Raw genomic sequence first — 13,020 nt, forward strand, 5'->3', positions numbered from 1 at the left:
AGTGTGTGTGGTGGGCGTTCTGGCACAATATGGCTGCCATCGCATTATCCAGGTGGATAATGCACATTGGTGATGGTTGAGGATTCTTTTATATCTGTGAAAGTGGAGAGATTGCTGAAGAGGATAAAAAAAATGCACAGATCTTAACTAGATAGTTAATGTATCTACACTATTTTGTTTCAAAAAGCATATTAAAACCAACAGGTATTTGTGTTTTGGACTGTTCTTAAAGCATACCAAGTCCATTTTATATATTAATATGCCCCAATGAAAAAGGGGAAAGCTGCTTTATTGAAAATGCTAAAACAACACACTTACAATCAACTTAATACATTTATGTTTGAGATGAAATGTGTTGAAGTGAAATTCAACAGTCATCAAAAAGAAATATGGTCATGTTGCAACAAAATGTTCAAATTGAGGGGTAAAAAATTTACAAATATGTACTTTTAAGTTACTGCCCCAGTGACAAGCTGTTGCACAAATGTAAAATGTTTGCCATTTTTCTTTGAGTATTAAGAGAATGATGACTTATGACCAGCAATGGAAAAAGAAAAAAAATTGGGACCAAATTCCCAAATCTGACGCCTTCCACTTGCTATGACCTGAGATGAATCAGTTTGTGTTCACTCCTGGGATACGGTCCCCTCTTTTCCTCCAGTCCAGCTTATCATCTGTGTTAACGAATATTGATAAAGCCAACAGATTTGGGATGCAGCATATGTCCAACTGCAGCAAGCTGTTCTTAGACAGAACATCCAAGCAAACCATCACCATCATGCAACTCCAATCAGGCCAGATGGTTTGGTTGTCCACAAGGGATCTACATTTGAAGCCTCCATCAAAGAAGCAAAGTCTTTGATTTAGTGGTCCATTTAAAGTTCTAAGACAAATACCTCCAGTCAGGTTCAACTAAAACCATCCTCACATTTAGACTGACTGCACAGACACCTCAAGCCGTATTTCTTTATGTAGTAACAAACTTTATCTAAAAGCCAACACTATGTAGGACACCACATACTGTAACCTCATATATGGAAGCAGACTCAACAAGTGACCAAACTCTTTAGTGCTGATGTGATTAATACGGTCTACCAAACCATTAAAATATCTGTTCAATATATTTACATATATGCACTTGACAGACTCTTTTGTCCATTCCAAAGCAACTGGAATTGCATTCAAGGCATTTTGTCAGTTTAGGCATTCCTTGCGAATCAAACCCATTACCTTGGTGTTGTTAGTGCCATGCTCTACTGGTTGAGCTACAGGATTGCACTATGCGATATATAAATTGAAGAGGCTTTAAAATATTGCTAACCCAACCAGCCCGACACAACAATATTGACTCAACATTGGCACTGTGATTGAATGGAATTCAATCAACACTGAACTGACTCAAGCTAAATAATGACACCATTATCTTCTGTAAAGCTGCTTATACAGTAGCTGAATTTAAATCATTTCATAATTGATGAACGTTACACAGTTATGGACTGAACTGAATCACAACTGACTTGAGCTGAAAAAATATTATTGTCTTCCGAAGAGCTGCAAAAATGTGAAACATTAAAAAAATTAGATTAAAAAAAAAAAATCATTGATCATTATTTTACTTTTGATTTCTATAATGTATTGTTAGAAGTAAAAACATTTATGAGTAATTCAAGTGCAACAGTGCTGGATGTCGTGCCGGAGCTTGTATTAAGTTCAGCAAGTGAACTTCTACCTTTAGACCACTGCCTTGTGTCTCACTCGTAGCCAAAATATGCGGTGACTGACTCCATAACCTGTCCATAAACAATCAGTGTAAAGTTCTGGAAACATATTTTAACATCCTAAGTATTTCTATTCTGTATCTTTTTGAATAAAATCATAACATTTTATGCAAGAGCAAGGCATCAGGCGTTTCCATCACGTGAAAAGACCGATACGACACTCGTTTAGGTGACTCACATCACAACCCTGTATGTTGCTTTGCATAAGGTTAAATGATATACAGCACAATAACGAATTTATAGATACAATAAAATTGACACAAACCTGTATTTTACTGAAGACATGGACCAATTTGACGGAGCTGCACTGCTCTCTCCTGGAGAGGTCGAAAAAAGGCAACGAATGCCGCAATAAATAACTCAACCCCTGGGTTATTGCGTCTGACCAGATCTGGATTACAAAAAAAAACTACCCAAACACTGAAAAAATAATCCAAACCCAGGATTTGGGTAGAAAAAATAAACCCAAGATTTTTTAGAGTGTATGCTCTTAAACACTGTCGGTTATGTCTTAAATGAATATAAACAGTTGCATGTGTAACAGTATTGGATCCGTACATTCAGTCTTAAAGTGACAGCAGCCTAGTAAACCTGCTGCCATCTGTCATTAATGTTAATCAAACAAGAAAAGACAAAGAGAAAATCACTCCATTTCTCTTTAGTACATTTAGTAGGATTAATCTATATTTAATAAAGACTATGCTGTGTTTACATTTGATTACTTTCTGTTGATAAAGACTTTTTATTGTTATTTATTATTACTTTTTATTATTATTTATTTCCCAGGAATGCTATATTTGTTAAACTCTAAGCTGTTCCTAATCACCTCTAAGAGAGGGAATCAAATATGTTGCACATGTTGCTTGCCAATAAATAAAAAGTTACCAATTCGTGATACCTTCTCATCTCTTAATTTTTTTATAGGCCCTACTTAAAATACATTGTTGTTAAGAATAGTATTATTTAATTTGTTGATTGGTATTGGTGATCATATCTGCAAATAGTCACTTCCAGTGATCTGTAATAGGCCCCAAAAATCCTGATCAGAGCACCCTTGTTAACTTAACATGTTTTACGCCTAAATAAAATGTCAAATGTGTCATTTCTGTGCCATTAGAGTCACTAAATTAACCTTTAAACATAATGTTTTTTTTTAACTTTTTGTCTTCCACTGGTCATCTAAAACGATATAGTGCATTCCATTTGTCCTTGGAAGTGGGAAAGTCCCAGTCCCCAGTAGGAGCTTTTCAGTGGATCGCTTATAGTCAGTGTTGTGAACTTCAGTGAAACAGTATAATACATTGTTTATTAGTACTTTTATTTGTCTGTGTCTCAAACTCAGTGGTGCACACAGTACCATCCAACCTCTATTTGTCGACATACTATATCTGTGCAAAATCCCTGTAGATAATCCCTTCAACATCCCTCCTCCGAGGTAAATGGAACGCAGCAATAGTCCCGCCTCAAACTCCACTGGTTGACATATTACTGTGTTTAGACAAAAACATCACCTTTAAATATAAAGTTTGTCTTTCACACCGTTTATGTATAATATAATATATTGTGAGAGTTTGAATCACATTCTAAAGAGAGTTCTCATATTCCCTCTCAATCTTCTTCGCGCTCCAGTGGGTGATATGCAGTTAGCAGATGCAGTTTTGCCCAGTGCCTTCGCTGCAGTTCTTAACTGACATGCGTCTTAACAGTTTATGTCACTCATCCAGCCTCGCTTAAGCTGTTACCTGTGTTCTCACTGTCATTTGAGACATCATTACATTACTTTATCCTTCTCTTTTGGCATCCACATCTCTTTTTTCCCCACCCTCCATCTGCTGTTAGCTGGTTATTTGTTCATTTTACATACATTTTAAGATGAATCACTGACATGAGTAGAAAATTACTGTTTTTCATCTCCCAACTGCTGAGAAAAAAGTTTTGCACAAACACCTGGCCTGCAGTCCAGACATCAGCAAGCCTGAGCACATAAACACAAATATCTACACAGGCGGACATAAAAACACTGATTAAATGTGTGACGCAGTTTAAACCGCTCATTCGTGAGAACTGTAATTAGTTTTCAACATGACAGCATACTAGACATTTGCTCCTAAAGGAAGTAACTCATGTTTTTTTGCTGTACTTTTAAATCAGTAGCGAAATATCTGCCATTTCATCAGTGTTGTTGCTCATTAAAAATGAAAAACACAAATAACACCTTAAACATTTTTCATTTTGTTCGCTTCATTGAATAATTTAGCAGACCCATCTCCGGTGTGTTGCCTCCGATCTTTCAAATATTGCACTTTAATAATTGTTTCATCAATACGGCATCCTCAATAAACCGGTCTCCGGCGTGATAACTCTGATATTTCGATTATTCCTATTTAATAATTATTTAATCAACACCGTATCCTCAATAAACCCGTCTCCGGTGTGTTGCCTCCGATCTTTCGAATATTCCGAACTATTATGACCTCTGACCTGTAAAGTTGTCAGAATAATAATAATACGCTGTTTGTTAATTGGCCAGAGGAGAACTGGCACCCCGACTGAGCCTGGTTTCTCCCAAGGTTTATTTTTCTCCATTAGGTCACCTAATGGGGTTTTGGTTTCCTTGCCGCTGTCGCCTCTGGCTCGGCTTGCTCAGTTGGGGACACAAAATTTTTCAACTAAATATCCAAATAAATCTAATTAGTAAACTAAATTAACCATATAAACTAAATCACTGATCTAATTACTGATCTAAAGCCCACACTGTCACTGTATGATAATTTAATTGAACTGATGACATCACCGTTTTCTCCAGAACGGCTATACGGCCGAATAAAATTCTGTTGCATTATTTTCCTGTTTAACACTGTAAAGCTGCTTTGAAACAATCTGCATTGTTAAAAACGCTATATAAATAAAGTTGACTTGACTTGACTAGACGCTTTTATCCAAAGTGACTTACAAATGAGGAGAGCAATAGATTTTTTTCTTTCTTTCTTTTATAAAAAATAGATAGATCAGCCAATAAACTTGCAGACCCTTTGGAATCCACCAATAGAGCACAGCAGTTGAGTTTTGGAAGTTAAAATCCCATTTATTTTCTCCATATAGTGGAACTGATTTTTAATATAACTTATAAACCTTTAAAAACAGACCTATCATCAGCTACAACATCATAAATCATGTTTAACAGCAAAATTCCTGGTAAAAAAAAAACTACATACCAATGATTCTGCACAGAAATCTCCTTCAATCAGAGAATAGTGACAAGCAAATCACACCAAAAGAACACAACTCAGCACGCAAATTAATATACACTCTCAAACTATCAAAATATTTGTATACCATTTAATATCACGGTTTCAAATGGGTTCCACCTTCTGAATGTATGAAAAACTTCAGAAACAAAGGTAGTCCAAGGACTTTACACCCTGTGCAGCACTTCTTGCATTCCTGGCTTTGATGTATGAAAAACTTTTTAGCAACTGACTGAATTTAGTTAAAATCATTGAATTATGATGGCGCTGAGATGAACGTATAAATAGGATAAATAGGCACCGAAAGAAGTGCAGCTCGTGATGTAGCTGTGTGAGTTGTCATCTCTTTTGGAGTAATTGTACTGTATTCTAAAAATAAACATGTTCTGTCGGTCAGCGTCATTGCGGGATAGATCATTTGCCGGTTTATTATGAGTTTTAAAGAGCGCGACTGTATATTCATGAATGACCTTGAATCGAGAGCTGAGTAGCAAAATACTAAAGTAGCTAATAGGAAAGGAATTCGTATTCAAAGTCAAAGAGCAAACACACTACAGCATTTTAATGTTTCAGAAAAAGTACCTGTTTGTATAATAAACAAACATGTACCCAATAAGACACAGATGCCATGCGTTCTAATAATTTTGACCACCACTATATATAGTTCTCTTTCACGCTTGTACAAACAATAGCACAGAATTATGCCAAAAAATGAACTTAAAGATTTATGAGAAAATGAGTTTCTAATGTTTTTAAGTTGTTTCTACATTCATCTGGAGAGTAACTGTGAAATTATTACACTAATATACAGCCTTTACATGCGCATGAACTTTAATGACATCCCATTCTTAATCCGTAGGGTTTAATATGGAGTTGGCCCACCCATTGCAGTTATAACAGCTTCAACTCTTCTGGGAAGGCTTTCCACAAGGTTTAGGAGTGTGTTTATGGGAATTTTTACCATTCTTCTAGTAGCACATTTGTGAGGTCAGGCATTGATGTTGGACGAGAAGGTCTGGCTCGCAGTCTCCGCTCTAATTCATCCCAAAGGTGTTCTATCAGGTTGAGGTCAGGACTCTGTGCAGGCCATTCAAGTTCCTCCACACCAAACTCGCTCATCCATGTCTTTATGGACCTTGCTTTTTGCACTGGTGCGCAGTCATGTTGGAACAGGAAGGGGCCATCCCCAAACTGTTCCCACAAAGTTGGGAGCATGAAATTGTCCAAAATGTCTTGGTATGCTAAAGCATTAAGAGTTCCTTTCACGGGAACTAAGGGGCCAAGCCCAACCCCTGAATAACAACCCCCACACCATAATCCCCCCTCCACCAAACTTTACACTTGGCACAATGCAGTCAGGCAAGTACCGTTCTCCTGGCAACCGCCAAACCCAGACTCGTTCATCTGATTGTCGGACAGAGAAGCGTGATTAGTCACTCCAGAGAACACGTCTCCACTGGTCTAGAGTCCAGTGGCGACGTGCTTTACACCACTGCATCTGACCTTTTTGTGCAATTTTCAAATACTATTTTTCTTCAAATAATAGTTTGTAATATTTTGATTCACCTCGTAGCTGGCTTATAACATTAAACAGAGACTTTTTAAAAATGTAAATGAGAAAAAATTATGGGAAGAATACTTCCAGAACCAAGGTCAGTGTAAAAAAAAAGAAGCAGGCACTGTTGCAGTAGGTCCACAGCAGTGGTTCCCAACCCTCATCCTGGAGTACCCTCAGCACTGCACAATTTAGAGCTGTGTCCCATTTCAGAGGCTGCCTCAAAGGTCGGCCCAAGCACAGCACCACAGCACTAGAGATTCCCAGTAATTACAAGAAAGTTCAGACCAAACCGTCTCTGTCTAATGCTAGTTAGGTGGTGAAGTATCATCCCAAGGTCACTTTTAGAGGTTATGAGCGTTTGTGGAAGAAATGATTGAAAGAGCTTCAGTTGTAGCACAGCAGGAGAGAAGGTTTAAAAGTCACAGATTCATTGCGCTGTATACAACGCCAAGCCCTGTGAGGAATTTAAATGACTCCCACTCAAGTGGCCTTCATATTAATGCAGATCATGGCGCGAATGTTATTCACATCAACGTCTTCCAAATATTTAGCTAGCGCCTTCTGTTGTCTGGATACCAGTAAATATTGAACTTATAAGGGAGGAAGATTATTTCAGAAGGGTGTATTTGCTTGTTTGTTTGCACTAATAATTTGATCCTAATTTGTCAATACAAAATATATTTAAGTATGATATGATATTGTAACGGGGTTCGTTGTTATGGGAAGAAGGTCAGGGAACCGGCGAACGTTCAACACACTTTAATCAATAAAACAAACAAACTGAAAGTAAAAGTGGCAGCCCTCTCGCTCCTCCTTTTATGCTCCCGTCATTCCTCCGTGAGAGATCCGAGACCGGTGTGATGCACAACTGGCGCTCATCATCAAATCACTCACCGGCCTCGCGTCGCACTCTCACGGCTCTCGCTCGCTCTGCTCGTCAAAGATATCAATAAAAAAATTGCCACAACGAGCAGTATACAACAGCACATGGCACTAGGTATTGCATCCCACAATGCAACTAACTCAACCCGACCCTTTTTACAGTATGGCAGGAAACGACAACAACAACAACAACAATAATAATAATAATAAAAACATTATTTAGAGGCCAAAAGTGATTAAATTAATATGAAAAAAAAAAGGTTTACTGTACAGTAAGAGTACACTAGAATTAAATTTCAAAGATAGCCGTATGGTTATCAGGTGGCAAATTAAAATAATCAGCATGAACAAGAGGTGAAGGAAAACTCAAGTTACCAAAGAAGGTAAATAAACATCAGGACCAAACTCCAATAGGCCTACTACTGTACACATAAACGCAGCCAATGTCAACGTGAAACATATAGCAACCTATTCCTGATTGAATGATCATGAGGCAAATGTTTTTAGTGAATCAAAAATGTACAGAACAACAATTATATGGTATTTGATTCCCGGTCGAATGCTTAATGTGAGCCAGAGCTTTTTAGTGAATCACAAACATACACTCTCCAAAAAAATGGGGGGAAAATTATACCGTACAACGGCTTGTCACACATATTGCTACTCTAAGGTACTAATATGCACCTTTTAAGGGGGAAAAAGGTACAAAGATGTCTTTTTCATAGTTTGATTCTGGGCCAGATCTTTTTAGAGAATCACAGGGTGCTTGTCAAATGAAAGGCTGCATCTTAGTAAGGCTGCATATCTCGGCTGTCACGTCATCAAGTGCCGTTGAAGGCAGACTCAATTTGAAGCATCCTTGGAAGGCAGCCTTCGTTTCGCGTCCTTCATTCAGCTCATTTTGAAGGATGCATCAAGTGTATCCTTCGCATCCTTCAATCACCCACAATCTTTTGCACACATTTCTATTCACGTAAAAGAACTTACAAAAGACCAAGGCATACATGCTATCTTTTGTTTTGCTGTAAATTAACCACTTAACACTAAACTGCCAATAATGTAAGCCACTGGGAGACCACAGATGGCTGTCATTCACTGTACTGCATTAATAGAAAGAAGGACTCAAGCCTACAAGCCTCTGAAGGACTGGACCAGGAAGGACACAGCCTCACTAAGATACAGCTTTCCATTTGAGTAACATACAGAGCGACCAGTATAGTCCGATTCCCGTCTGAAAAACTCTCAAGCCTGAACTTTTTAGGGTATAAAAAACATACAGAGCGACCAGTGTAGTTTGATTCCACAGCGAATTATTCTTATGAATCTGTTTTCTTTAGTAATTTATATAGCCCGAAAAATAAGTCCAACCTATTCCCGAAATAATCACTCTTTTAGTGAACCACACACGTATATGCTGTGCCTGCTACAGTTTAGGATTGTGATAATCAGATTGCTTTTGTGCCCCCTCTAAAAAAATTTGAAAAGTTTAAAAATTGTGTTAATGCTCGCCTTTTACAATAATTGTTTTAAATGCATTTGATATAAATAATATCCTCATTTGGCAATGGAATTGCTTTATTATTTACTAACCTGGTAGTTTCAATATTGTCATCTGATACATTCTCATCTCATAATTGCTGTCTCAATGCATTGTTTCTTTTTGATGACGGCAACAACTAAATATTTGAATTCTAGAGATCATTTGGATTCTTACACCTGTCATTTTACTATCCACACATTCCTGGATCAGGTTCTCTCATTTGGTGTAAGTGCAACACTGCTGCTGTATTGTTTGTATTCAGCAGTAAGGACAGCTGATGTGTGTTTTACATACGTGGGTGAACTGTACCTGTAAAGCTCAGCGTTAAAAGCTCGTCTCCACATAACACTGACAGCTGCTGGAGAGGAACTCTCTAAAAATATCTCTATCCACCTCTCTCTATTTGTCTTTCCATCTGACAAGCGCCAGGTAGAAGGTGTGGAGTTTTGTTTAAATTAAAAACATTAGAATAGAGTGTTGGAGGTATTCTAAGAAGATTTGAAGTTAAACTGTAAATCAAAATACATTTTCATGACTTTTTAATCAATGTTCATTGGTCTGATTTTGCACAGTTTGTTGGTGCATGTTATTCCATATTGACAATGCAAGAGTCCAGCACTCTGTAAAGTCTCCTCCAGCACATCCCTAAGACTTTTTTTTATTTATTTAAGGTCTGGACCCAGTGCCAATTCATGATTCTTCATGCTCCCTCCCAACCATTCTTTCACTATTTGAGCCTGATGAATCTTGACATTGTCATCTTGGAATATGGCTAATATGGCGATATCCAATCATTGACTCTTAATCATTTGCCTATTTAAATCCAAACAGCGGGTAGTGTAGATAGATAGACTTCATCATCAAAGTCATACAGGATCTGAATGTGTCCATGTACTGCGTTTGAAATCATTCCATAGATGTGTGGCAAGGATGATGCAAAAAACTGCAATTGTGATTTTTGTGTGCATCAGTTTCCGCACCTACAGCAATAATTCTTCCCAAGAGACGTTCTGTGCTTCCTCCTCCCTGTGACATCACTTCCTCTTCCACTGAGCTTCCCTTTCGGCTTATTCAAGCAATACAATGGATAATAGCATTGTCTGTGTTCCTTATATACTATTTGTATATGTTTGTGTGTCCACTACTCTAAGTTGTTGCTGTTTTACCAACCATATTGCTTTCTCTCTGTTTCTAGGTCATCTCTGACATGCCCACATTGTCTAAAGCAGAGCAACACGTTTGATCCTTTTCTGTGCATTTCTCTTCCCATTCCTCTAAGACAGACAAGGTGAGTACATTTCAAAATTTCACAAAAATCCAACAAAAGCTTTTTGAAGTCACTGAACCATGCAGAAACTTTACTTCTTTGTGCTCAGAAACAATCAAGCAAAACCAGCAGCAACAGATGGATTGCCAGGGAAATCCTCTGTTTTGTTTTGTTTTTGAGGAAATTGCTGCTTTTACATTCACAAAGGCAAAGCTATTGTCCTGCATACACTATAATGTCATATCAAATATTTCTATTATATACATGTTCATATAAACCAGGCTTGCAATGATGCATAGTAACACCCATTATATACTAAGATGCTTTTCAGAATCAGACCTGACTCAACTCTTTTCTTGTCAGTGTATTGCACAAGGCTCAGGGAGTATCGGTTATGAGGGTTGAGGGACAATAGTATGATATCAGGAAACAATATAAATCAATCTTACTTGACAACAACAGTTCTTATATCAATATCTTAATTAATAGAGTTGCATTAAATGATAAAGGACACCTAAAGGGCGCAGGTGCACTTAGAGCGTGTCCGAATCTGCTTTTGCTAGTTTAATGACGGAAAACACGGTCAGTGCGCCAGGCGCATGGTCCAAAAGGGTTGTACCTAATCTCTTAATGAGTCATGGGTGTTTTAGGTGTAACATGCAATAAACCAAACAGAGTCTCATCTCCCATTCCCTTTAAAAGCCATTTGCTTTTTCACCATGACGGATTCACTATTTACATGCAAGTGGTAAGACTAAACGCTTCTCCAGAGAGGAATATTTAAAAAATGTTTGTGTGCTGCTGCGCGTCCCTGTGTGTGTAATAAGCAGAGTGTACATGTGTTGTGCACCCGCCTATAGGCACATATTACTAACACGGTCTTTAAATAACACAAAAAATATGCTACAGTTGCTTCAATGCGCTGAATACACCTCGTTTTCAGACCAGCACGCCCATGGGCGAACAGATGGGCGTGAGTGCATTTGCTCTTTAAATAACGTGGCGCAGGACATGAAAATTATAACTGCATCAGGCTGAAACTAGCAAAAAACACTTGCATCGTTTGCGCCGGGTGTGTGATAGGGTCCCAGAAGGACAATGCAGTTCCTATAAATAAATATTAAGAATTTTAAGAAGTAAAATCAGCAACAGAGTGTATTAAAATGTTTCTATACGTTTTAGATCATGCATGTTCACTCATTTCTGTGAAGGACCCAATTTCATGTTTCCTTAATTTTATTTTTAGTTCAAATAAATACAAATAAAATTCAAAGTTTAGAATTAAACTGCCTTATTCTGTAGGCCAGGCGTGTTCAATCCTGCTCCTGAAGGGCCACTGTCCTGCAAAGTTTAGTTCCAACACACCTGAACCAGCTAATCAAGGTCTTACTAGGCATACTAGAAACTTCTCGGCAGGTGTGTTGAGGTTAAAAGTTGGAGCTAAACTCTGCTGGACAGTGGCCGTCCAGGACCGAGTTTGAACACCCCTTCTGTGGGTAATTCAGCAGCGAAAATTACCCCATAGTACCATTTAGTGTCCACTCAGTGGTAACATGGGTATTTGGTTTGAACAGTTTGAACACAGATACCCTATACCAATGTGAAAATGATGATATCAAGGCAAGACTAATATAAACATTATGTAACCAGGTCTTAAAATCAAGTCTCGGCATAATAATCCCTTTCATAAAGTTAATCGAGTCTTGAGATAAATGTTATAAGCTAATTAATCAAAGTAGATTTTCTATGTATTAAGAGGAAAAAAACGTCATCTACAATAAGTGATCAAATGCATAAGAAGATAGAAAAAGAGCGATTTTCCCCTGGAAAAACTGTTCGCACTACAATTCCCATGCTCCTTTTTGTGAGGAGCTGACCAATCACTGAACTCCAAGCTTCAGGTGATCGAGCTCCGCCTTGACTTCCTGTTAGTTACTTCCTGACTGAAAGACCGCATGGCTGTTTCGTTGCCTAGTTGAATTCTGAAAAATTGCCATCCATAGGAGAGCGCGATCGGCGGACGGCTGCCGCTGATCAGACAGCCAATATAGAGAGACCCACTCATTGACTCAACGGTCAGGTTTTTTTGCCAGATTCATTCCAGCACATGGACCGGAAGTCATGCCAGACCTGGAGTTGAAGCCTTCCGGTTGAATTGGGATTGGACGTTCGTAGTCTGAAACCCCGAAGGATTCCCAGCATACGTTGGGTGGCGAGCCACGGACCCACGAGCATAAGTCTATGCGCAGTCTCACTTTCCCTCCTTCACGGATTGTGTGGTAGGATCCACGAGCATTGGCATACTGATACTGTTGCGACACTGATTCAACCAAAGAAAAAAAAGGGCCCCAACGAGCAATAAGACTGTTTTTGGAACTGGGTTTTTATTTCTTTTGTTTTAAGGGAAACTTATGCCGGCTTTATTATTTTTCTTATTTCTTTATGTGCATTCTCTGAACCAAATTGTTACACTGGTTGTTATTGTTCCTTTTTGTTAAACAAAGAATGATCGCAATAACACAAATTACTGGTTTCTGTCTTTATTGATGTCAAACCCCTGGCTCTTAAAGATTTAGCATCTTCTGTTACTGGTCCAGATACTATTGAAGATAACTGATTAACTAATTACCTGTTACTATATCGTGTAGAGGGTTACAGTTTTGGCGAGCCAGCCAGGAGCCAGTTGGTTTGAATATCAATATTGAACACGTGTCCAATATGGACTTTGTACAGAAGTGTGGCGTTAA

General features: G+C 38.2%; 1 protein-coding gene across 2 annotated transcripts in view; it reads left to right on the top strand.

The window, feature by feature from the left end:
* Window positions 1-13,020, top strand: part of usp43b (ubiquitin specific peptidase 43b) — a 131,451-nt gene that overhangs the window by 44,419 nt on the left and 74,012 nt on the right. For both annotated transcript variants that reach the window (XM_079829865.1, XM_079829866.1), the window contains exon 4: window positions 10,202-10,294. In XM_079829865.1, the coding sequence (XP_079685991.1) occupies window positions 10,202-10,294 (93 nt within the window). The remainder of the gene's footprint in view (window positions 1-10,201; window positions 10,295-13,020) is intronic.

Source organism: Gobio gobio, assembly GCF_949357685.1.
Source record: "Gobio gobio genome assembly, chromosome: 1".
Lineage (NCBI taxonomy): Eukaryota > Metazoa > Chordata > Actinopteri > Cypriniformes > Gobionidae > Gobio > Gobio gobio.